Below are 27,095 nucleotides of genomic sequence, written 5' to 3'. Positions count from 1 at the left end.
GGCAGGAGGTGGAGCGAAATGTCCCGGCCGAGCACCGCTCCTCCCTCAGCGCCTCCCCTCGGCCGACTAACGGGCGCCAGCGCTACCTGTGCCCCTCGGCCCCGGCCCCGCCCCTCCCTGCTCCTGGCAGCGGGCAGGGGGCGGTCCCGCCGCGCCGGTTATTTGCGCCCTCGCGCCGTGGTCCCTGTGTTCTTTCTCCCCGCAGCCTTCTCTCCCGCCATGCCGAACATCGTGCTGTTCAGCGGCAGCTCCCACCGCGACCTGTCCCAGCGGGTGGCGGACCGGCTCGGGCTGGAGCTGGGCAAGGTGGTCACCAAGAAATTCAGCAATCAGGAGACCAGGTGCGTGGGAGCGAGCGAGCGAGCGAGCGGGCGGGCGGGCGGCGGCAGCGCTGCACATGGGTGTCCCTCAGCAGGTGCGGGTGTAGCCGCTGGGGTACGGGGTGGTTTGGTGTGTCCTGCCCGGTCTCCCAGCTCGGCTCTCCCTCCTGCTGCCGGCGGAACACAAGCGCTCCGGTGGAGCTGTCCTGGCTCGCCTGGGCTGACCCAGCTCGAGAGCGCTCCCGTCGGCAGCCGCTGCTCCCGGGAAGAGGTGGCACGGCCCCCGGCCGTGTGAGGAGCATCCTCCGGTGGGGTGAGTGTGCTGTTGGCAAAAGGCAGCCAGTCTGCAACGTGAGGTTCACCCCCTTGCTCACAGATACCTGTTTAAACTGTTGATCAGCTTTTTCGCCGTAAAGATAAAATAATCTTGATTTTATGAATTACAATTACAATTGCAGTTTTGTAAGTAGGTCTGTATGTAAGTGGATAAGAGAACAGGATGCTGATGGTGGACTGGACACTTGAAAAAGAGCCTGGGTCAAATCACATGCAACTTGTCTTTATTTTACATCAGCAGCCAGCTGTATGTGTCATGGACCAGTTACAGCTTCTGTACAGCTCTCTCCTTAGTCCAAGACTGTCACTCCTATATAAGGATAATACAGCTGTTAGGATGGCCTTGGCTCACTACTCAAAGCGCAGTATTAGGTTCCTGGCCACCCAAATGCAGACAGTGACTCTGATAACATTGCAAAAAATCCTGCACGAAACCTTGAGGACAGCTTGCTGATCTTGACCCTCTGAGAATGTGGTTGCCAGTGCTTTTCCTACAAATATTGCCTCTCTTTGCTAGTTTGACATCTTTTATTTACTAATTTTTAATAAAGAGTTTTAAATTTAAGTGACAGCTCCATGTTAATCCCATGAGCTGGTAAGACTGTGCAACTGCTTTCTTATATAGGTGTATCAGACTAGGCTGCCAGCTGATTCTGAAACAGAAGTTCCCAACTGTAAGTAGGTGGCCGGTCTCTGAGGTTATTGTATGCTTATTTTTTTCAGTTCTTGTTCTGAATCTCCTGAACCAACATGTTTTCATTACTTTCTTTGAAGGATTAACGTGGTGTATTCTAAAATTGCTTTCACAAAGCTTGTCCTTGTATTCTATGTTTTTGCATTCTCAGTTTAATTGTCTTGTTCTAGTTATGCTCACTGGCATTACTATAAACCCTCTTCCACTGGTGTTTATGCTACCTAATGTTTGCACACCCTAACTCTTCTATTCATTCCTGATTAAAAGAAGGTTTAAATCTTCTCTCAAGTCTTTCCAACCTCATAGTCACTTTATTGCCCTTTGATCTCTTTTCTGCATGATAAAATTTAATTTGTGTATTCGGTTGCATGACTTTCTTTTTAACTTGCATCTATTTTTTTTTTTTAATGTTTGTTCTCCAGATACACTTTAGTTCTCCTATTTGCTATGTTTTAAGCAGAGATTAATTGATTTAGATTTCCTCCAAGGTAGAAATTTATCTCCAAAATTCAGATATTTATTTTCTGAGGTAAGTTCGTCAAATTCTAGGCTTCAGGATATAAAAATCTCCTGTTTTTCCAGGTGTGCAATATTGGCCTCTGCCTTTAAACAAGTAGGTAGCGGTGACTGCATGTTAGTGGTTTGGCTAATCTAATGGTGCCAGCTTATTTTCTTAGGCAAGCCGGGGTGTAGTGTGGTGCAGATATGAGGAATATATATCTAATCTAAACATTATTTCTGGTTGCTTCTCTTGCAATGCTGTGAGGCTGACATTGTCCCTTTTTTATTTTTTTTTCTCCTGAACTTAAAATGCCTTAACACATAAACCAAAACAAAACACTTAAGCAGTTACTTTTTTTACAACTTCTTACTTTTGATATTCTAAAATGAAGTTCTCGTTTCCTCTTTAAGGAAGTGTAGTTGTACCCACTACATAATGTTTTAAGTGGCTAATCTTTTCAGTTTCTTTAGCAACTTATTTCAGGTTGTTTGCCTTCCTTTTTTGTAGAGTTATGTTGCTAATAAAAAAAATCAGCAATAGTAATAAGAGGATCCCTCAACAATGTATTTGAATTTAAATCACACCTAAAGTTGATAAGATATTTATGCTGTGGTGGTCCTTTCCTGAGGCATCTGGATTTTTCTGTCTGTATAGCAAAGTTTCTTCTTGTTTATATGCAAGCAGAAATTTATTTCCCCCTATATACATATATTCCAGCATAGTGTGTTTGTTTTCCTCATTTTTGTTGCATTTTAAAATTTACAAACAAGTGTATTTGCATTGCAAAATACATTTGCAGTATTGCAGAGTACTAGAACCTGATAGTAAAAATGCTCAAAGAACTTTAAACTTTCCCAATGGCACTAGGGCAGACCCCTGTGCAAACAGATAAGCCTGGGCCTGAGGGTAACAAATTTTTCCTTTGTCAGATCTGTTAAGTTGTCAAGTTGTAGAGAAGATTCACCTTTTGTTTAAAAAAAAAAAAAAAAAAAATCAGTTTTGCTGGGTGCTGCATTCTCTTAAATGTAAATTATATGTAAATTGATGTGTGCAACCCCAGGCTTAAATCGTTGTCCAAGGGTCCTAGCTGGAAACCCTTTACTTGAGAACTGCAGTTAGTCAGGCTTGCAGGACAGAGTGGAAGAAAGAGTCATTAAATATTTTGCACTATATTTCAGCTCAAACAGGCTTTAGGTCTCAGTCTCAATCCTTAGCAGATGGGTTTGAGGAACTGAAGCTGTACCCCAAGGTTAGCCAGGATAGGACCACCATTGACAAGCACTGTGGCTAAACAGGCAGGTACATTTCCAACTCAAGAACATTTAAAATGGGAAAGGCTTTTCTTTTTAATTTATACTGGACTAGTGTTTCTAGTAATATCACAGTTCCCTTCTGATTTAGGCATTAAGTGCGCTCACAGGTCTGTAACTGAGAAATGCAATGTCTGTGCTAGAGGAAGCAAGGAAAATTATTGGTAGATTTAACTACTGCCCCATTTTTTATTTCTTCCTCCTTCCATCTAAATTGTATGGGAATTCTTTCCTTCAGCTGACTAGCGAAGTCAAGCAACTGTAACTAAAGCAGTGAGAGAGCTCCTCAGTAGTACCTGGTTGTGGAAGATAACTCTGTTTAGTGTTTAAAGCTTGTGTGTCAATTAACTGCCAACCGCAGTGTCATGGTAGGAGCTTGGGTAGCACCACCTTCTTACTTATCTGGCAAAATGTTAGCGTTTCAGTGGGGGCTCAGCCAGTTTATCTTCTTTAAACCCCACAAACAACTGTCGTGAGCAGAGTTTGGCAGGCTGGAGGTAGAGGAAAGGAATGGAAGTCTTTAAACAGGCGTGACTGTTGTAGCCTCTACATCATGAAACCTTTTGACAGACATGTAACAGAAGTATACACATATTAGATAAAAGGTCTGAGGTTTTTCACAAAAATTGTCTCCAAATACACCAAGATGGCATTTACTTATAGTTGATACACAATAAATCCTAGTGCAGGTATTTTTGGTGAATCAGCTGATTTAAAAAAAAAAAAAAACATTGAATGTACATTACTTACTAAATAAATACATTTTCCTACAATGTATTGTATGTTTGCCTCTCTACAGACTATTTATTTTCACTCCATCCTTGAAATACCTGTTATTCTCAAAATGGAGAGACTGAAGTCATAGGTGGCATCCTTTTATGCACATCCCTCCCAGTGGAAGAAGTTACTGATCCCATCCATTCCCATGAGCTTCCTTGCCTCTTCCTGTCAGATGCCCTGGCTGAAATGAGTCTTCTTGCAGATCTTCTCAACAGATCCATGAGGAAGGGAACTAAAGTCCTGTCTGGCACATGTGAATTTGGAGGCTCCCTACTAGCAGCTTTATTTAGCTGCTGAAGCTGGGTTGTTTCAGAAACATCAAGCCCTCAGTATAGGAAAAACATGGACCTGTTGCAGAGAGTTCAGAGGAGGCTACAAAAATGATGAGAGGGCTGGAACAGCCCTGCTGTGAGGACAGACTGAGAGAGTCGGGACTGTTCAGCCCGGAGAAGAGAAGGCTCCAGGGAGACCTTTTTGCAGCCTTTCAGTACTTAACGGGGCTTATAAGAAAGATGGGGACAGACTCTTTAGCAGGGCCTGTTGTGTTAGAACAAGGGGTAATGGTTTAAACTGAGGAAGAAATTTTTTACAATGAGGGTGGTGAATCACTGGCCCAGGTTGCCCAGAGAGGTGGTAGATGCCCCATCCCTGGAGACATTCCAGGCCAGGCTGGACGGGGCTCTGAGCAACCTGATCTAGTTGAAGATGTCCCTGCTTATTGCAGAGATTTGGACTAGATGACCTTTCCGACCCAAACTATTCTGTGATTCTGTCTACCCGCTAGCTTATGGGCACAGCCTCGGTCATTATTATCGATTCATGGTTATCCTTATGAAGGCTCTGAAAAATGACAATAGCCACTTGACCTCAGCAGTTACACAGACTTGCTGAATAACAAGGCTTGTCACATATGACACCTTTGGAATAGCTCCGAAGACAAACACCACCACATGCAAAAGCTCTATGTTACCTCTTTAAACTTGAGACTGAAGTTGCGCTCCAGGTCTGGAAATTAACCGGAAAGTCATTGCAAAGGAGAAGAAGATAGAAAAAGACGGAAGTAAACACCATCATTTTTTAGGATAGGATGTTATTGGAGTGACAAAGAAAGGCAGAATAAGATTTTAGGAGAGGAAAAAAAAGTTACCACTAGTTTCATATACTTCACTGAGTTACAAAAATATATGATTATAATGTACATTATGTACACAGAGAAGCCTGAATTATAACACTGAGTTGTTTTGCTCATTTAAAAAACAGTCATTTCTAAGCACACCACTAAGAAATAACAGGTTTCATAAGGTCAAGGAATATACTTTGAGATCAGTATAGATCTGGTTAATACAATGGAGTTGAAGTGGTGCCTCTTACATAGCCATTAACTACTATCTTTTCAATGACCTTGCACTAGCAATAACTTTTTCATCTTGCAAACAACTTAAAAAATGGAAATTATACCTTTTTCTCTCTTGGTGCATTTGAATTTTTTTTTTTTTTTTTTTTTTTTTGGTTATGCTTTTCAGGCCTTATTTGGCACATTGAAATATGAATGGATGTGTAGATGTATATAGAAATACCTTTTCTGCCAAGACCAAAGTTATGAACAGACTAAAATAAATCAAACTGAAATTAATACTTACATTGCACTCAAGAGTAACATAACTAAAGGTGCCAAATAAAAGCATAATGTAATTATTGCACAAAGATCTTTTCCCAATCGACTGGAGACAGCTGTGCAACAGATGAGTATCTCTCACTGTATATCTTTGCAAATATTGATATTGAGAGGTATTGTGTAGACTCGACCAACAGACACACAGCTGCCTATTTTACCTTCATGGAACCGCACTGTAAAAGATAATCAGTCATTGTGCTGCCAGTATTTCAGATGACATAGCCTGTGCAAACTACATTGGGGTTTTGTTGGTGTTTTTGGTTGTTGGGTTTTGTTTATTTGTTTGGTTTTGGTTTTTTTGGGGGGTGGAGGTGTTTTGGATTGTTTCTTTGGGGGGTTTTTTTGCCCCTCCACCCAGGCCTTTTTTTTTTTCTTCTTTTTACACACATTCAGCTCTAAACAGGCAAACAATAAGAGACTAAAAACTATTCTATCAGATATCTGAAGTATTGTACCTCAAAAATCTATTCAAGATAACAGCAGTCAAACTTTGTGAGACTTCTAATTAATATTACTACTAAATTCCACTTAGACCATCTATATCATGGCCTAATTAACCATCACTCCATTTGGGGGTTATTTAAACAGTTTCACATAGTGAGGACACAGAAGGACACAGGATTAAGCTCTTGCCTCAAGATTACAAGCTCTGTTTGGTTTATGCAATTTAATGAAATTGAGCTATTTGGTAACAGTTTAAATAAACTTCTCATTCTAGAAGAGTCAACAAAACCTGAAGATTAAAAGCCCTGAAACCACACAACTGTGTTTTAAAGTAAAAATTATAGAAATTACTAGCCTACAAATGTAATTAACTTTATTTGAGCCAAGTGCATGGAATCTACAAGCACAAGGTTCCAGCTAGTAAAGATACACATAAGACAGGACATGATGAAAAATGAGTTTGAGTGTTGGTATCTGCCTTCATCTTGCAAAGACTAATTTGAGAATTCAGTTTAATAAGCAGAAACTTGGATAGACTAATTACCATGAATTAAGGATAAGTCTCAAAACCCAGTTATGTTACAAACATATTTTAATGGCTGAAGCATTCATTAAGCAAAATTCAAACTCAGGACCAGCGGCAAGCTAAGCTCCTTCTGAGTTAGATTTATAGTCTACTCTTAATAACTTCTAGTGATGGGATTTTTACATTTGTACATCTTAACTAAAAAAAAAAAACAAAAACAACAGTTGAAAGAAAGAAGGAGAATAAGTATGCGAAAACAGACTAAAATGGTAAATAATGTAAATCTATGACTGGGATCCTGTTCAAATAATGCACTTAAAACATCTCTGTGTACCTTTTCAAAGATTAAGTTTCTAGCTATACTTAAAAGAAGATTTCTCAAGCAATTTAGGTGCAAATAAAGTACAGGTGTATTTCGGACACTTTGAACAACTAGAGAACAGGCCAAAATTTAAGGTCTAGAGTCCTTGTACAGTGTGCAAAAAGAATCAATATCTCAAAAGTGATAAAAAAATCCACATACTGAATTTGCATTTCATTGAAACTCAGCCAATGGAAAGCCCTTAGCAGAGGGGTGTGTTTGACCTCTTAGCTTTAGGAATGCATTTTGCAGAGTAAGGTCTTTTAACACAAGACCTCCAACTTACTGGGCAAATATTTCAGCTGCTGTGACATTATATAACACAGTGGGTATCAGCAAAGCCCAAAGCAATTAAAAAAGAATAATTAAAATGCCACAGTTGGTTTTAAATCTATAGGTGTCCCATATCTTCTGGCACTCATAGTATGCCCTCAACTCTAGGCTCTTCCATTTAGATTAACAGCTCCAAGAGCAACCTGCATCTAGATCTTCATTGACAAATGCCTTGTCCTAATGGTGGGCACTGGCATGGTAAGCACCACAAGATGGGAAATACCTTCTTACCCTCCACTCTGGCACACAGCCAGCCACCCCAAGAGGGAAACACCTTCACTTGAGCCACTCTGGGTTGGGCCACATGCAGTCCAAAAGGAACCCTCAGAAATTCAGAAACAAAGGTCTTACAAGCCTGAGCACATGCAGAGAGTCACTAAAGGCTGAGTATCAAACTCTGCAGCTAAGGACATGTGGGATCAGCAGGCTCAAACGGGTCCATGTTTTGTTTTTAAATTTCAAGAATTTAGCATCTACTTAAAGATAAAAAAATACACAGTATGCTGCAAAGACAATAAAGTGGAAGTCTTAAAACATGCTTTGAAGCATTTTGGGCCTTTTCTGATCAGAGCAATGAACAATGTGATAAATAACCATATTTGCTGCTACTTTGGTTCCCTATAAAAACAAAACACACAAAACATGCAATCCAGAAACAAGATTTATCTTATTCAACCAAGCTGGTAAAATCTGTTTCTCCAGCTTCCCTTTGCTCACAACAGTGTAAGCAAGCAGGGAGCAAGGGAAGCAGATGCCCTTGCTGACACAGGCAGAGCACAGCCCCAGCTGCAAATCGCTCATTCAGCAGCAGGGTGGTATGAAGAGACACTTCACATCCATCATGTCCATAATCCCTACCTCCTTCAGCTGATTTAACACCAGTTTATCACCTGAGCTTGCCTGCTCCACAATTAAGGAACTGCAAACACCACAACCATCCACTCCAGTGAGGGTGATGCAGCTCCCAGCCCCTGCAGCAGCTGAACCTGAAGGAACTGGGGTACAGGAGGTATCATGAGGTCATGTTTCATCTAAGACAACTGCAGTGGAAGAGCTGGAGGATGCTGAAGGGGAGATGGGAGGGAAATGTTACAGCCAAGTGCTGAATTGTTCATTCCTGATATATATAGTACTGATGTAAAAGTTTCCAGATTGGTTCCTGATTTTTTTCAATTATTTACTTCGTAGAACAAACTGTTTTCTTTACCCCATTTCATGTGAAATAGAGACTCACATCCATCTTTCTAAGATTTCTCCAAGGAAACATCAGAAACATTAGCTTTTTTTTCCTATCTTCCGAGATTAAATTGGCCCTCATATCAGCCACACAGCTTTTCCCATACAGCAGACAAAGACACATGTCTTCGTAGTCAACTCATATTTTCCTACGTAAAAGCTGAATTGCATACACTTAAGTTACAGAATACAAATAGTTTGGGTTGGAAAGCTCATCTAGTCCAACACCCCTGCAATGAACAGGGACATCTTCGACTAGATCAGGTTGCTCAGAGCCCCGTCCAGCCTGGCCTGGAATGTCTCCAGGGATGGGGCATCTACCCCCTCTCTGGGCAACCTGGGGCAGTGTTTCACCACCCTCAGTGTAAAAAATTTCGTCCTCATGTCTGGCCTGAATCTCCCCTCCTTTAGTTTAAAACCATTACCTCTTGTCCTATCACAACAGGATGCTTTAGTTGGAGCTGGATTTGTGTGTTCAGAAACAATGAAAAGTTTGTTTGTTTGTTTGTTTGTTTGTTTGTTTGTTTGTTTTTATTCTGGGAAGTGGAACTCTGATATTCCAATACCAGAACTGTTCTTGCTAGGGCTTCTAATTAACCAGTTCATCCAATTATGGAATATGCTTAGTGTCTTGCTGAACTTAAGTTATGTTGACCAAAAGTTTTTCAGCTCCAAAAAGGAAAACAAACTAAGAAAATATTGTGATCAAAACAGTTTTCTCTGAACAGCTTTATTCCACTGATCACAAACTTGGACAGTGGAGTAGGTTTTATGACTAAAAACGTGTATCTTTTGCCATGATGAAAGCCTCCAAAAGGTTTTCTGGATTAACACTTGCATATCTGTAGATGACACTGTCTACCTCTGTCCTTTCAGAGATCCTAGTCTTTGCCAGATCGTTTGCTTTCTTTTGGCCTTAAGAAATCCTGCTAGTAGCATTCTTATGCGAAAAATGTATTCATTTTAAGGAGAAAAATTAAGACAAAAACTTTTTGTAGCTTGTTTGGGATTGCAGGGATGTCAAGTAGGGGAGCTGAGAGCATGGACTCAACTATCTTGATGGTAATAATTAAGATGTTTTTGAGCAGTAAATTCCTTTCTGTGTTTTGAAGCTATGGAAAGCTAATAAGTCTTACACAACACCCTGAAAGCTGATAAACGAAAGCTGTTTGGACTGTGTTTGACTACAAAAAGCCTCAATGTTAAAGGACCCATCAGAAAAATTATTCTACCCACACCTGGGCCGTTTGAATGGTTTCCAGCCAGAAGCTTGTGCTTATTTGTGCCTTGGGTATAGATGCAGCCTTTTAAATAAGGGCCAAAGATATGTTAGCATTTAATAATTAAGACTTAGCAGGGCATGGGTTTGAAAGGTCTCATTGCCTCGTTTAGAAAGTCTGTATGTTTCCTGTGTGTTGTACATGGATTTAGAGGAAAATGAAGATTAGTCTCCTACTTTTATATATAAGTTTTGGAGTAACAGAAAAGTTATTGTGGGTCAACAGTAGATTTCTCTTGCTTGAGTCTATAATTGAAAAAGAATCCACATTCAGGTGTTTTGTTTTAATTTTCCTGTTTATTTAAAAGCTTTTTTTTTTTTTTTTTTTTAAATTCTGTGGTGTGAGCAGTGCTCAGTGCCAGAATTTTCTTTCAAATCTGTGGAAGAATAAAATAACTCTTAGATACTATCATAAGGAACTGAAGCATGGAAGCATAGTTAGAGCAAATAGAACAACTGGTGCAATGTGAGAGTTGTTGAGTCACGGTGAGCTGTTTATGAGCAGCCCTTTTAACTCTTTTCAAAGATATTTTTACCTAAACACCAAGATGTAAATTTTAACCCAACTTCTGGTTTTGAGGTGTGATTTGAAACTTCTCTTTTCCAAAACACAGTAGTTTCTCGAATTTAGTAGTATCTCAATTATCATAGAAAAATAGTTGCTCTTTTTAAGGAGGTGTTTTAATGCAAGGTAGTATTTAATGGTGTAAAGTTGACTCTATTTTTTCTGTACTTATCAGCCAAGTCATTTGTTAAATGGCTGTCTCCTTGGGAGATGGCAAGGACACAGAATATACAGGCTAAACAAAAAAGCGTTATCAAATTTAATAACAATGTGAGCTGCATCAGTGCTATAGCCATAATTGCATGTTGCTTGGTGCTGACCTTATGAAGATGATATCTGGGCTGAAGTAAATTTTAGGCTGGCTTATATTGAAATAGACCTTGTATCAAGGGGACCGTTATCCAGATCACTGTAAAAAAAATCTTACTCTAAATGGGGATAAACCAATGAGAGTTTGTTAAAACAGAACTGTTTTTTTTTCTGTTTTTTAATAATGCTTTTCCAATAACTCAAGTGTTTAAATGGTCATCTCCTGCTCTTTCAGTGTAGAAATTGGTGAAAGTGTGAGAGGAGAAGATGTTTATATCATCCAGAGTGGCTGTGGAGAAATAAATGACAACTTAATGGAACTGCTCATCATGATCAATGCTTGCAAGATTGCATCATCCTCTAGAGTGACTGCTGTAATTCCATGTTTTCCATATGCCAGGCAAGATAAGAAAGACAAGGTAGGTAAGAACTGTGTAATTTTCAAAGGCTTTTTTTTTCAGCTTGTTCACTTGAAATTTTTGGAGATGAAGCACATTTACATAAACTTTTAAGAGATTTGAAAGACTTGCTGCTTTTTTATCCTTTTTTGTTGTTGTTGTTAAAATGTTCAGTTTTATAATCTATAAGTGAATAAGACAATAAAATGTTTTTTGCTAGTGTTCTGAAAATCAACATGCCTCCACCTTGAAAAAGTAGGTATATCCTGTGTGCGTGGTATATTGCAGAGTACTCTGCTGGAAAAACCTCACCTTATGGGATTGTTTTTCTAGCTTCTTTTTTTTTTTTTTTTACCTCTATATATGAAGAGAGCATACCCTTTAAAACATTTTAATTGCATGTAATTAAGTCCCAAATTTGAAGTGTTGTGAGCATTATGTAGGTCAGCTTTACCATATGTGGTTAAACTGACAGCCAAATGGAAGGAACTGATTAAATTTGCAATGCATAACAGTAATTAATAAAAACATCATGCTGCAAGACAGATTCAAGAAAAAATTTTTATATCTGCAATAATTATTTTTATTGATGCAGACCAGAAATTGTGTGCAAACTGATCTTCTGTTCTCAGTGCCCTTTTCCTGAATTTGTTCTGCCATAATTGATGAATACACCAGTTCAGCCAAGTTGATAACACACCAACAAACTCTCTTTGCTTTTAAAATATACAGAACTAAACTCTCCCATCTCTACCATGTATAGAAAAAACATCTAATATGTCACATGAATGTTACTTTTACCCAAACTCACTTGAAAAGAGCTAACAAGAAGAAATATGAATTTGGGCTTTAAGATTGGATTGCAGTGGTTGTGTTTTTTGGAAAATTGCCCCTCTCCAATGCTTCCCGTATTCGGACTGCACCTTCACTTTCACTTTGGGCATCAGGCAAACCATCCTGAAAGACTTCTGTTCTTTATTTTATATAAAATGTAACAGGACTGAGAAGTAATACAGAAGCTAAAAATAATGACAGATACTACAAAATATGTAATGGTCAGCCTGTGGTGTCTAAGAACAAAACTGGTAAACTCGTTATTTCTGGTAAACTCATTCTTCACTTGGAGGCTCTTTAACACCAAACTAATATTATCAAGATTCATTTGTTATACTTCCAAAAATGGAATTCAGGAGTTAGATAGTAGGTCCCTATTCTTTGCCTACCTGTTTTGGAACTTCATTTCTGCTGCATTTTGTATTGAATAATGCTCTCCCTGGATCGGGAGAGCTGAAACACTACTTTTGATAAAATGAGCTTGAAATGGAAGTGATAAAAGTTTTGTTGAAAGGGAAGGAAAGCTATGTTTTGATTTCCAAATTCTGATTGGAAGATTCTCCTGGACCATCCTTTAAGTTCTTAGTGTGGGAAAATGATGACTATGTCCCAAGTTTTCCTTGCATCTAGGATATGCTTTAGCAAGGGTAGCCAAAATCCATGTGGCAGACTTCCAGTTAAAACCCACAGTGTGCTAGCCCAGCATGCTACCCAGGAGCATTTTGTCTTTTGGAAACGCCATCTGAAGATGGATAGCATAGGGAAGTAACTAAGACACTAACAGAGATTTTTGAGCATTGGTTCCAGACTGTTCTCTGAGTGTCACTGAGTTCTCCTGCAATTCCAGGCAAACCATTCAAGACTTTTTTCTTTTTTTATCTTTTCTTTTTTTTTTTTTTTCAGCCTATTTTGCAATTGAGAAAATGTTTGTCATCTTTGGAAATTAACCTTGGTAGTTGACCTCCATGTTGCAAAATGAGCTATAATATAGCTGTCAGCATTGGGCAGCTTATTGACAGGGAGATCTTTCCTCCTGCTGTTGGGTTTCATCACAACACTTGGTCTTTGACCCATGTGGAGTACACAAGCTTTGTACGCTGCCTGAAATGTCAGTGAAGTGTCAGCTCTTTTCTTCCTGTGGTTATACACACATTTTCTTCTCTCCCAGGGAAGATATTGCTGTAGTTTGTCTGTAGCTGTACATTGCTACGTTATGCTGCTAGATTACAGTATAATCTTCACTAGCTGGGTGATGATTTCTGGTTTGAATTTAAGTTTTTTACTTTAATCTGTGAAGAAATAAATGGACTGAGTGTGTGCTGCTTGAAATAAAGCCTGTGTTTTTCATGCCTCTGTTGCAATTATGATTGCTGAGAACAAAGAAAGTGCTCTTGATTTTTTTTTAAATTTATTTATTGAAGGAAAGGGCATTGCGGAGGAAAAAAAAATCATGCTATGTAATCTCATCTGGAAATTTTAGCATGAAACCCAGACTAGCTTTAAATGAGAAACAGGTTAAAAAAATAAATAAAAGGCTTCCTGACAATTGTAGAAAAGTTGGTAAATTAATTTATTCACAATGAAGCGCTGCCATAAACTGGAATACTTCTGATACATAAGCTAGCTAATGTAAAATTAGCTCAGATGTATCTGTGCTTTGGCCAGAGATGTGTTTATACATCCTCTAATTATGCTAATCTTCCAAGAGATGGGCAGGACACATTTATGCAGGATGCTACAGAGATGCCTTTCAGATTAAGTTTGAAGTAGAGTGACAGGTAAGTTTGGTGTTCTACAGCTCATGTAACTTTGTTTTTTTGATTTGTAGAAGGGGTCCGTGGAGCGTTGGGTAGGTATCCTTTTTTTTTTTTTTTTTTCCAATCTAACGCTATGCATTTCCATTAATGTGGCCTTAAAGGGTGAAACTTACTGGGTTACATTATGTATAACTGGGAAGGTCTTCAATTTCACTTCTTGATTTCAGTTGTGTTTCACCTAGGCCATGAGAGTAATCCTGTGGAATAATTTCCTATGAGAAAACTCCTAGCTTCTAGTTAAAAATCTATCTGGACGTTTAAGGTAATGGCTGTCAAATTTGAAGCTTCAAAGCATATCTTATTTTTGAAATTAAAAATTTAGGTAATAAATTAGTTAACATTCAGTATCCATACACTTCACAACTGGCTTTCTTGGAAGTGAAAGTTCCAGTTATAAATCTTTGGGGTTGCTTCCTTTTTTTTTCTTTTTTTTTTTTTCAGTATGCATGTGATGCATTTTGAGCAAGACAATGTAATAAGATGCTTAAAGACAAGAGAGCTTTGATCTTGATGGACAGCTTTTACTATCAACTATTTGTCCTTTGCATGGTTACTCTTGTGAGGTTGTTTGTATTGGATTTGTAGATTCTCCCCTGCCCTGGTAATTTTAAGAATTGTGAGTAAATTTGTAAAGCATCACAAAGGAAGAAATAATTTATGTAACTTTTTATATGTAAGAGAGAATTTGCTTAGGAACTAAAAACTCGGTGATTTTTTTTTACTATTTAGTTTCTGTACATAATGTAATGTTATGTTTCACACTAATAATTCTGAAACTAATCTCAAATTGTGCCAAAGAATGGAACAATGAATACTGTGAATCTCTTTGTGCTCTTGCCTCTCTGATCAGAAGCAAACCTTACAAACTTCAAGATAAAGAAAATCTTGAGTTCTCATCTACCTTTGTCATCCAAGTTTCTGAATAATGAGGCCAGCTTATCTGAGGTTCCCATGAATAAACTTCTTTTGATTTTAACATAATCTTCAATTTGGATCATATTGTAGCACAAAACTTATTTTCTATGCAAGAAATCAAATCTTAAATCCTTTTGAACATGTCATGTGTGTGTGCTTTTTTTTTAATGCACAATTTTGTGTAAAGGAAACTGTCAGATAGCTGCAAACTTCATTTGTCTTAATCTCCTATTGGGCCATTCTTGAGAAACAGATATTGGTGTCTGGCTATCTTTCCTTCCAAGACCCTCTGTCCACCAACACGTAGGCAATCTGTGATGCGTGCATGTCTGCTAAAACAAGTTACCTAGTGATAAAACCTTCCAGTTCTTCCTTCTGGGAAGGCAGCCTGCAAGGCCAGCAGCTGCAAGAAGTACCAACTGGTAATGTATATATTAGTATTTGATGCAGGAAAGTATTTTGTGGGTTTGTGGGTTTTTTTGTGATGGTGGTACTCATGATATTGCTACATGAGACAAGCTGAGTTGTATTTACATTGAACAGAAATGGAAATTAAAAACCAAAATTCAGTGTGCTGAATGGAGTCAAACCAGCAAACTGTGTTCCAGGAAGAATGTTATTTGCCTTTAGCAGATAGCCCAAATGAGTTACTTGTTTCAAACAGAGTGGGTGGTCATGGTTTGCCACCTTGCCACCTTTTTTTTCCCCTTCTCTTCCATTTGAGCTGCCTCATGCGGCTGCTGTTGGTTCTGCAAGTCCTGGCGTGCAGCACAAGGGAGGTGGTGAAAGTGCATAGCCTGGGAAGAAAGGATGGGACAAGCAGGGGAACAAACCTCTGATTTCAACATCACCTGTCAGTCCAGCTTAGCTGTAACGTCAAAACAGATCTTTGCAAAGAGCTGATAAGAGAACATCATGACAGAGTCAAGAGATTAGAAACTAAATTTTTATTAGATGCTGTCAGAATTTTGAGAGTATTTTCAAGTCCAGCTTAAAAATGTCAGTTTGTACTGCTAAGATGAGCTGAAGTGATCAGGAATTTGAATGGCATGAACCAAAACTTTAGTACTAGTAATAGAAATATCCAGAAAGCTTTGGCTGGCTTGGAGCTCATAGCATCCTTACAGAACTGAACCGAAGTGAGGAGCAGCATAGTCTTCAGTAACTGGAAAATCGTCCATGTTGATGTGCTAATGGTAGCAAACTCTTATGGAAGCTACATGCATCTGAATTACAGAGATCTAGGGAAGTGCCAACTGTCCCATACATCTTCCTTGTATCTTACACAGACTAAATGGTGGTGATATTCTTTGAAACACAAAAAACAAAAGGCATGATTTTCAAAATGAAGATTTCTGTAATGATGATGATAAACTTGATCCAGCCATAATAAAGATCACAATATCTTTGTTTTCTGGAAGTATGTTGGCAACCTGCGGGTTAAAATGGAGAAATGCTGAGTTTACACCTAAATTAGCAAAAATTTTGAGGAAAATACTGTCTCCTTGATATGACACAGGCCATAAAGTATCCAGGTTAAATTCGCAGTGGTTCAGTTTATTTTAGATTATGTCCTTCAGCATCAGTGGAAGGTGAGCAAAGATACTCTGTAGTTCTGTGGAGGGAGAGGGGATTCCTAGGAGGCTAGATAAGGCTGTTTGATAAAGAGATATAACAGGAGAGAATACTGAAAAAACGGAGTCTAACAGAGTGCATTCATGCTAATATTACTGCTAGCTATTAGTCTTCTTTAGAGACTGGCAGAAAGAAATAACAAACAAAACCTCTGATTTCTGTTACAGAGAAAGCTATGGTAACATAGTGTGTTTCAGAACTTAAAAAAAAAAAAAAATCTGAAAAAAGCTTTGGATTTGCTCAAAAAAAATTGATTTCCCCTCCAGTCATGACTTTGTGTCTTCTCATTTTTATGTTGCTGTATGTTCTGCATCCTTGACACTTTTTAAAAGCTCTTGACATTGACATTAAATTTGCTAATTAAATTTTTGTTCTTCTTTTTTTCTTTCCAGTTCTTTTTTTTTTTTTTTTTTTTTGATCCCCCCTGTCCCTTTTGGGAATTCTAGACTCCTAATTGCATCCAACAATTATGGCTGAATTAGCAAAAAATAATGAATAAATAGGCCAGGGTAGAAGACCCCTGCCAACACAGATCTGTTACAAGCTTTGCTGTATCATGGAGAAAAGCTTGATACTAACTGTGTTTTAGAGCAGTGTTTTCAAAAGCTGCGTTCACTCCACCTTCAATCTTTGTTTTTGATGGTGTTTTTTAGAACAGGATAGTTGCTTGAGATTTGGATGTTAAGATAGGGTGGTGGCTTGGAGAGATGGAGACTGTCTGTCCTTCTGCTATAGAAAAACAAGCTGAAAGTTTTAAATAGAAGAATTGGAAAATTGTATCCCTATTGTATCTGCTTGTTAGTCTAATTACTACAAAGCATTATTAGACAGACTGTGCAAACTGATTTAAATATTCCAAAATGTTTTGCTGAGTTTCAAAACCCTAGTGGAAAGACTAGCTATTGACAGGCTAGTTTGGCTCTTCATATCTAGATCTGAGATATTCTAAAGGAAAAAAAAAAAAAAAACACAACAATAAAAGTAGCTAATTTCCTGACTTCTTGGAATTAGTCAAAATATTTTTAAAATGTAAGCATTTGTGCTTTATTCTTCAGAGCCGTGCTCCAATCTCTGCAAAACTTGTTGCCAACATGCTGTCAGTTGCAGGGGCTGACCACATCATCACCATGGACTTGCACGCTTCTCAGATCCAGGTAACTGTCCATTCTTACTAACGGTGGCTAGGGGCTCTACTGAGTTAATGTGAATGGCTAACAATTCTCTGTTGTTTCTCATTGTTTTGAAAGGCTACGTACAGAACTGTAACTCTCCAGGTTAAGAGAAAATCTTACTACCTGTTTCTAATTAAATTTCCTTTTTCGAAAGAGACCAGTCTCACTTTTTATGGGGAGATTTGGCAGGCACTTTGCATACTCGTGCATTGGAGTCCTCGGTGAAATTTGCCAACTCTAGTGTAAGAGCTCCAGCTTCTTACACTAGTTCTCTTAATCTTGGCCTGTCAGAGATTATAGCATTGTCATTGTTATGTGTACCTCTTTTCAATACACCTTTTTTTCTCTAGAAAATTACCTTTTCTTCCAGTTCTGGTATTGTGTTTAATCAGAATTTCCCATCATACTAGAAGGCTGTCATGCAAGTAAAATGCAGATTCATTTGTGGCCTAACACAGATTTCTTGTCATTACAACCTGCACAAACAGAAAGGTTCCATTTCTGCTGCTTAAGTGATATTAACTTGAATCTTCCCACATTGAAATACTACTGTTCATGTCAAACAGTTGAAATTTATGGAAGTTGAGTCTTACTGGATTTTTTGAGAGCTTTTCACAAGCGTGAATTTACTTGAGTGCTCCTTCGATTGAGTGAAGGTGATCTTTTATGATTTTTATATAACTCAATAATAAGTGTTCTTTATTTCACTACTCTTGGGTGACATTTTTAGAGACCTTAGTATTTGTCTAACTTCTGCTTGGTTTGACAGTAATAGCAGAGGGTAGAGTTACACCGGTGTAAAATGCTAGTTAAAGTTCTACCATACATGAAAGGCAAAGGCTTGATTCTTTCCCTGTGTCTCTGTTCCAGGTAAGACATAAACATATATTCCTGAAACTCTTTTTCTCTTTTGGACTAGGGTTTCTTTGACATTCCAGTAGATAACCTGTATGCAGAACCTGCAGTGCTGCAGTGGATTAAAGAGAATATTTTGGAGTGGCGAAACTGTATCATAGTCTCACCTGATGCAGGTGGTGCAAAAAGGTACTATATAAGCCTTAAACTATTACTTTCCTATATAGATAGTCATTAATGAACTAGTTTGTCTAGTAGTCTTTTTTTGTCTATGAATTGTGCAAGATATAGGGTACATCACTGCTGAATCCAGCTGCCTTGTAAAAACAGAATAACTAGTTCTTCCAATGTTGTTCATGCCTGAAAACATCCAGGTGCTTTCTATACTCTAAAGAAAATCTTCTTCTCTCTCCCTGGCTATGGCCTCGTTAGCTGAATCTCTTCACAGGAGGGAAGAGATTTTTCCTGCTGTTGCTTCTTTAATCCAGTTGCTGCACCTCTTCCTGCTTTGCTCTGGAATTGCCTAATTTTCCCTTCTCTGTCAAAGCATCTGGCCTATCCCCACTGTACCTACTGGCATTTAGGTAAGAGCTTGCTTGACTTGTGTTTCTATTGACCCCAAGCTGTGCACTGGGAATACTAGAAAAAGGGAATGAAGTTTTGTTTTGAGTGGCAAAAGGTGAAAATAGAAAAAGTTAGTTTATTAGCGTTTCTTCATTTGCAGCATGTGTTACTCATTTAGCAGACTAACTTTTATTTGGTATCTATCAAGTATAACTCATGTAAAAACTTGAAGCATGCAGACTGGTGAGGTGATAAAGGATGCCACTGAGGTGAAATGCTCATTCTCAAGTTTTATTGGTCATGCTGCTGCTACAAAACTGAATCAGAACAAACAAAAATAAAGAAAGAGTCGTGTAAGCTCATAGGAATTTAAATGTTTGCAATGTAGTATGGGGGAAAATGTGAAAGGCTTTTATAATTTGATTTGAAGTCCTTCGGTCTGCTGTAAATCTTCATGTTCTAATAATTAATAAGGAAATAAGACAAATAAGACTGATTAGAACTCTATAGTTGTTTTTGTTTAGTTTAATCGAATTTGTTTGTTCGTATCTGGACACTGATGTTTTCACAGTTGTTTTTTGTTTGTGTGGGGTTTTTTGTTTGTTTGTTTTTTATATTATCAAGTTGATCATAAGAATTTTTTTTTGAGGACCACTTTCACTGTATAGTTGGATAGAGTCTATGTTTACCATAGCTGGATGGAGTCTATCTTTGGTACCTTTCTGTTGTAATGCAACCATACAGTTGCTGGTGAAGTAGGGGAAGATGTGACTTTCAATAAATTCACAGCTTCTTCTTCACCTCCAGTAATGTAATGTAAAGAAAATGGTTTGGCCTTTCCATTTAATCCATTTAAAACGTGTAAACCTACAAAGTGATACTTGGGTTAATGAAAAGTGAATAGAATGTGAAGAAAGTTTAGTTTAAATTTGTAAGCATTAAAGAAAATTTTTAAAAATACATCTTGCACTAATTTAAAATACTTGAATTATTTTGTTTCTTGCTTGTTTGTGTTGTTTTATTTTTTTTTTATTTCCCCAGCTTATTAAATTTTGTGACTGATATAAGGCATGCAAATTCTATTGATATCTTGATGACTCTGAGGTATTGAGACTTGCTATGAAATTAGGCTATTGTTCGCAAAAAATGCCCAAAACATTTGGTTTTTTAATTTATCATCTAGTTATTGAAATACGGTAACTAACAACTCCTTCATATTGAAGCAGTAAAGAAAAAAAAACCTGTATTCTCTATTAACTGTGGATGTTAATAATCTTGTTAATGACATTCTATATATATTCTAAAAACACAGGTTATAAGGTTGCACCAACATAGAAAAAGCATAGTGTTGTTTATTGCTGTGTCTTTATACCTACCAGTTCTGGTATACTAAACACACACACACAAACCAGACCAAAAAAACCCCCAACCAACCAACCAACCAACCAACCAACCAACCAACCAACCAACAACAACAAAACAAAACCAGAAACCAAAACACCTCAAAATCAAAACAAAACCACAACAAAACAAGCCCAGAAAAACACAAACACATGAAAAAAAGCAATCAGAAGTCTGTAACAAATTGTTATTGAAGGTTTGTCTGGCCACCAGGGGTCACTCTGAATAGTTTTCAGAGATCTTTGTCAAGCAGATGTATTGCTAAGGGAATTACTAATGAAGTACTAGTCTAGTACTTCTAAAAGAATTATTAATCTCTATTAACTTGTTTTTAACTTGTTTTCCCTGTGGCTTGGTTTTACACTCCTGCAATGGTATTTTCAGTTAGGATGTTAAAATGCATGCTGCTGTAGGCTTAGAATTGAGGCTGCCTCTAAATTATCTAGTATGACTAGGCATTGCAGAAGCTTAATAAAACCTTGTAAATAGCTGAAATGTTTTGAAAGCTATGCAGTTAATGACAGAAAACCCGAAGTAAATTCAATTAAAAAAATCGATTTCTAGAGTATAGCTTAAGACTTTCTTGTTGTATTTATTACCAGTGAATTAAGATTGTTTCTGTCCTGTCTCACTGCTCACAAAAGTTTGTGCCATGGTAATTTGAAAGCCAGGAAACAGAAACTGTGTTTTATGACAAATGCACATGTATGGCTCTGTTTTTCCTTTTAAAATAATTCTCTAAATGTGGTGTATTTCTTCCTGTAACTTAGGGTTACTTCCATTGCTGACAGACTGAATGTGGAATTTGCTCTCATTCATAAGGAAAGAAAGAAGGCAAATGAAGTGGACAGAATGGTCTTGGTTGGTGATGTGAAAGACAGAGTAGCAATTCTTGTCGATGATATGGCTGACACATGTGGCACAATATGTCATGCAGCAGAGAAGTAAGTGTTATTATGAACCAGCCCACTGTCTCACTGTACTGTAACCTGCATGTAGCTGATGAATGCAGTTGCTGTGTCTGTCGTGGTTGAGACGGACAAACAACATGGACCAAGTTCTTCCAGGATGAAAGTAGTAGATGCCATTTATTGCCACAAGTGCATTTTTATACAGTTTTACCAATTCATGTGTCTCTTCACTATTGGTCACAAGTTACAGCAGTAACATCTCATTGGCTAATTTTGCTATCATCAGTGTTACTCTTCTACTCCCTTCTCTCTCATGGGTACATCCTTAATATCTCCGTATACTCCTTTACTCCCATCTTTCTCACGGGTAGGCCTTCATATCTTCAAGGCTAATTTCTGTTCCCATGCCCTCCGTCAGGGAATCCACGGACCCATCGTAGTCCCCCACATGTGTCCTGCATGCTTATAACCCAGCCTGACCTCTGTAGAACAAAGTCCCTTTCATCCTTGAGCCTGTAGGTCACAGTCCTGTGATAAAGCTGTCTCCTTCTTTAGAATGTAGAACTGAGAAAATATTTATAGAATTTATATATATACTATATAAATACAGTATTTATACATTAACTATGTTTAGAAAGAGGACACAATAAATAGCAAGTCATATAACTTCGAAGGGACTTGGGCGATCTAGTGCATTTTTCAGTTCCAAGGCAGGAACAACTGAAAAATCCTCCTCTTCTTAAACCTCATCATCGAGCCTTTCCACTCTCCTTACACAAGCTTCCACAAGGCTTACTAAGTTTACCACCAGAAAGCATTTTCTCCTCAGTGTTCAATGAATGTTTACTGTCAATCTCTAATGTTCATCTTCAGTATAAAACTACTTTTCATCTGGAGAGGTGAGAATAAGTTTTCCTGTCTTTTGTCTGGAAGCTAGTTGAAGAGGGTTCTCATTCACCTCTAGACAAACTTTGTTCAGTCTTTCTACATGGTTTCTAGACTTCTGCTCTGTTGATGCCCTCTGGATTGTTTCCGGTTGGTCCACTTCTTGACTCTTAACTGAGGCCTTGGCAGTGCTAAGCAGGAAGGATTACTTTATGGTTTTCCACCTGGCTTTATGCTGGTACATTTTAGGGTAGTAGTAGTAGTGTTTTTTCCACAGAAGTTGGCATTATTGACTGCACTAAACTTTGGCAACGTCTGTAGCTGTTAAAAAACCTGCTGATTCCTGAAACGATTAATTCTTCCTGTTGCTGTAGTTTCACAACTCAATATGTGTGGCAGTAACTCTAGCTTCAAAATTGTCTTGACAAATTGGAGAAATGGACTGAAATTCATTAAGCATAAATGTGAGATATTACAGTTGAGCAACACTAGACTAAATTGCTTCTGCCCATCCACTCATATCCAAATGTGTTACCAACTTTGATCTGGGAGGTCAAAGGCTGCAATTTAAACTTGGCTAGAATCCTGGGGCTTTACATTTTTCTGTTCAAAGATCTTCTATTTTGATATTGCTTATAGCAAAGCTCAAACCCATATATTAGTAAATAATGCACAATGGAACTGGGAAGGAACTGCTGAGGAACAGGAGGAGCAAGACATGGGAAGGTTTTAAATTGATGTTCCTGAATATTTCCTGTAGCATTGCCTACACTTAGAAGTAATCCTTTGTAAAGCTACCATGCCTCAGCTGAGAGCATTTTGAATTTATAGTCTTGTCTAAGGTATATGTAGACGCTCTAAAGCTATTGAACAGTCTTGCACCCAAAACAGGTCCATGTGGTACTTCTTGCCTGACTCTATTTGAATCATAGAATTATTAGGGTTGAAAAGAACCTTTAAGATCATTGAGTCCAACTGTAAACGTAGCACTGGCAAGCCTACCATTAAACTATGGCCCTAAGCACCACATCTATGCATTTTTTAAATACCTCCAGGGATGGTGACTCAACCACTTCTCTGGGTGGCCTCTTCCAATGCCTGACAACCCTTTCAGTGAAGAAATTTTTTCTAATATCCAAACTAAACCTCCTCTGGCACAACTTGAGGCCATTTCCTCTCTTCCTGACGCTTGTTATTTGGGAGATGACACCAGCACCCACCTCTCTACAACCTCCTTTGAAGTAGTTGTAGACAGCAATAAGGTCTCCCCTCAGTCTCCTTTTCTCCAGGTTAAACAGCCCCAGTTCCTTCAGCTGCTCCTCATCAGACTTGTTCTCTAGATCCTTCATCACCTTCATTGCCCTTCTATGAACTCTCTCCAGCACCTCAATGATTTTCCTGTGGTGAGGGGCACAAAAGTGAACACAGTATTCAAGGTGGTGCCTCAGCAGGGCTGAGTACAGTGGCACAATCACTTGTTTTGTCCTGCTGGCCACACTATTCTTGAAACAAGCCAGGATACTGTTGACCTTTTTGGCCACCTGGGCACACTGCTGGCTCATATTCAGCTGGCTGTCAATCAACACCTCCAGATCTATTCTGCCAGGCAGCTTATAGCCACTCTTCCCTGAGCCTGTAGCGCTGCCTGGGGTTGTTGTGACCCAAGTGCAGCTTAAATGACCTAGATGTTACTGTTGGTGGTTTGAAGTGAAGATCATCCCATGAATTTACAGTCTTTAGTTGCAGGCTTGCTATTTGAATCTAGATAAAAAAGGATGTCAAAAACTCATGGTAGAAGGATTCATATACTCTTGCATTTCTTTTCCCTTTGATGGACTTCTGATGGAATTTTGAAAAGAGAGGTTGTGTAGCTGTTTGCTATCCGCATACTAATCTGCATTAGGCCCCAAAACGTTCCTCTGGGCTCTGCCCTTTGCAGATCAAAATCATGAATTGCCTCACCAATGATGTTTTTCTAAAATATTCCTGTGCATAGAGGAAGTTAATTATTGTCAAAATGGAGGCCTTTATTGCTTTCCTCTTATGAAATAAGTACTTCTTTATTTACTTACAGTAGATTTCTACAGAGCAAATTCTAAAACCAACAGAAACACTCAATGTATCTGCAGCATTCACTAAGATGCTTTTGTGTAAATGATGCTGCATTAGAATCATGTTCTCAGCATGAAGTAGTGTTTTTCATAAATGCCAAATCTAGATGAGATGCATTTTGTGCTTAATTAGACTTGCTCACCAAAATATTTTGTAGACCTTTTTTATTCTCAGCAACTTAGATGCATATTGAGCAGATGAACTAAGAACTGTATTCTCAGATACAGCAGATCAACTTGCTCAAGTAGAAACTTAAATACACATTCACTCTGTCATAGTCCATCATCCTTGCAGGCTGCAGCTACTAAATTTAGTGCTAAGGATGACCAGGAAACTTTTGATTCTTTTGTGTCATTCAAAATGAGATTATTTTTGTGGTTTTGTCTTTTTTCTTATCTTGCTGTGCTTATGCTATGATCTGATAAAATACCACTCTTCAGGGTCTCTGCTTACAAGAGTAGAAAGGCAGCTCTGACATAGCTGAGCATCTGGAGGCAGAGAAGCCAGTCAAAACCAAATTAAGAGATTCCGACTCATTCAGAAGGTGTTCTAGTTTTTTGCTTTGTTTATATATATGTATATTTTTTTTATATATATATTATTTTTTTTTCCCTCCTGGGCTGCATCATTTCACTGTGTGCTTGGGTCAGCAACGTCTTCCCACAAGCTTGCAGTAAGCTAGGCTTTTAGTCATTAACATTTCTTCTTCCTCAGAATGGTTTGAATTTCAAATGAAAATAAAGGTGGGCAATAATAGAGACACAATGGAGTTGTGAATACTGCCACTTTATTTTTGCCTGATTAAGATAGAAAACTCATACTTGAATTCAGTTCTGTGTTGTGTTAATATAGTAAAAAATGTGGTGGTTTAGATTAGTATCACAGGTAACAGGTTGGGGTTTTTTTGTGAGACTTATTTGTATAAACTGAAAAAGGAGAAAATTCTCTGAATTATTTTGTAGATATTTGTAGTTTTCTATAGCTTTCAGGAGGAATTTGTGTGTAAAATTTCCTTTACAGATATTTTTATCTGACTTCTTCTATAGCCATGTATGTAAACATATATCACAGTATACTTTTCCTTCATGTTCTGCAGGTTAGTATCTGCTGGAGCTACTAAAGTTTATGCCATTCTTACTCATGGCATATTTTCTGGTCCTGCTATTTCTCGGATAAATAACGCATCGTTTGAGGCTGTTGTGGTAACTAATACAATTCCCCAAGAAGAGAAAATGAAACACTGCCCAAAAATTCAGGTACAGTGGTCTGTTTGTGTCATCTGTTTAAACTCTGGATTTGTTTTTTACTGTTAACTGATGCTACAATTTGTACCTTGACAGGAAAATAATGTTCTAAAATATATTGTACAGCTTTGTTGTTTGTAGAACATGTCAAAGAACTGTTTTAAGGGATTCGGGTAGTGCAATGTAGTACTGCAAAATATTTTGTATTTGCAACGGATTGAGTATTCCTGACTGAGAAAGAGTGGCAAATGTAAAATTGGCTGGTGTTGTGAGGGGTTTTTTTTAGTCAGTATTAGTCATACAATATTAATATGTAGGAACTTAAGTTAGCTATGTTATTGTGGATGCCACAGAAACTTTAGACAACTTTTTTTTCTTTTTTTTAAATACACTACCAAAAGTGCTCAAGATAACAATGACAAACTCTTCAAAATCCAAACTAAAAATACAAAGCTGACAATGTCAATAGCTTTTACACGGGATTGTTCTGGGAAGCCAGTTGTCCCGCTTGGATTTTTTTGCCTTAGAACATAGTGGAAGAAAGTATAAAAGATCATTTTGTTTTGTTTTTAATGCAACATTTACTTTTTTAAAAGTTTAAAAATTATTTAATATTTATTGAAACAAGGCAAGCACTTAAAATGTGTACTTCCGTTAAACTGTATTTGTGTCAAGTGGACAGTGCCATCTGATGGCTAGAATATTTTCTTTTTGACAGTATGCCCTGTGCCAGAAGTCTTGAGCAATATGCCTGTACAGTAATCTTATTCAATGCTTTTTTACTCAATTTTTGGGTTTGCACTTTGTATCAATGAAGTTCTTATGCATATGTTAAGTACTTAATATTTTAATGTTATTTTACTTCCTAGAAAGTGAATGTTTGTTCATATATTTCTAAATTGTATGGGTTAATATTCCTGGCATCCCATAAAATTTATAATATTTATTTTTCTTTCAGTTTATTGACATTTCCATGATCCTGGCTGAGGCAATTCGAAGAACACACAATGGTGAATCTGTGTCTTACCTGTTCAGTCATGTTCCCTTGTAACTGCAGGAGATAACATTTCGTCTTCGCAAAGGTCCCTTCAGTTAGCACTGTTGTTTTTAACAATGCATCTCAACCACAAGAAATAAGTATCTTTGTACAATTCCAGAGCTTGTATGTTTAATTATTATATTCGTCTTGTAATTACCATTTGTTCTTTGTAACTGGCCAATAAATCTCCATCTTGCAGAAACTTTATGAATTCCCTTGAGTCTGGAAGTTTTATGTGTTGTGTAAGTTCTCTTACGTGCCCATCCTCACTTCCTGCTAAACTGCTGCTTTGGATCTGTTTTTCTCTACAGAACTACAAACTGTCCATACCACTTAGTGGGATGTATGTATGTAAGACCATTTTCTGTGTTAAGCTAAATGCTGAAGCCTTGGATATCTTGTATCTATTCACCTGTCAGAAAGCAAATGTTGGTTTTTGTTTCGTTATGCTTAACTACCATGAATAGTATTTTGTAAGCCCTAACAGAATGTAAATTTCATGTTAATTTTAAAGAACTGTTGACATGTCCATGGTATTAACTGTGTTTCATACACTTCATGTTCTTTTTTTCCACAAGATGTATGTGACTGCCGCTTTCTTTTGTAAAACTCTCATTACATTAAATAATTTGCTTAACATCTA

At 37.9% G+C, this 27,095-nt stretch overlaps 1 protein-coding gene across 4 annotated transcripts; it reads left to right on the top strand.

Moving 5' to 3' along the window:
• Positions 1 to 176: 176 nt before the first annotated feature.
• Positions 177 to 27,095, top strand: PRPS2 (phosphoribosyl pyrophosphate synthetase 2). 4 transcript variants are annotated; one of them, XM_065857204.2, is made up of 8 exons: positions 178 to 341; positions 10,906 to 11,089; positions 13,731 to 13,751; positions 17,325 to 17,423; positions 18,361 to 18,485; positions 21,032 to 21,205; positions 25,266 to 25,425; positions 26,372 to 27,095. In XM_065857204.2, exons 1-8 carry the CDS (start codon positions 220 to 222, stop codon positions 26,462 to 26,464), a joined length of 978 nt encoding a protein of 325 aa, XP_065713276.1. In that variant the 5' UTR covers positions 178 to 219; the 3' UTR covers positions 26,465 to 27,095. The 4 variants fall into 4 exon arrangements, with proteins under 4 accessions (XP_065713283.1, XP_065713276.1, XP_065713301.1 ...); XM_065857229.2 differs by having other exon boundaries at positions 213 to 341; positions 10,911 to 11,089; XM_071812900.1 differs by lacking the exon at positions 178 to 341 and adding an exon at positions 1,243 to 1,330.

Source organism: Patagioenas fasciata, chromosome 1, assembly GCF_037038585.1.
Source record: "Patagioenas fasciata isolate bPatFas1 chromosome 1, bPatFas1.hap1, whole genome shotgun sequence".
NCBI lineage: Eukaryota > Metazoa > Chordata > Aves > Columbiformes > Columbidae > Patagioenas > Patagioenas fasciata.
Note: the sequence above shows the minus strand (reverse complement) of the source record. Positions and strands in the feature narration are given on the sequence as shown.

Bases quoted from the DNA above. Each gene is read 5' to 3' on its own strand.
- PRPS2 (XM_065857204.2), top strand. From the start codon at position 220: ATGCCGAACATCGTGCTGTTCAGCGGCAGCTCCCACCGCGACCTGTCC. The intron at 18,486-21,031 runs GTACTATATAAG...CCTGTAACTTAG, and splicing joins GATGCAGGTGGTGCAAAAAG to GGTTACTTCCATTGCTGACA. The intron at 21,206-25,265 runs GTAAGTGTTATT...CATGTTCTGCAG, and splicing joins ATATGTCATGCAGCAGAGAA to GTTAGTATCTGCTGGAGCTA.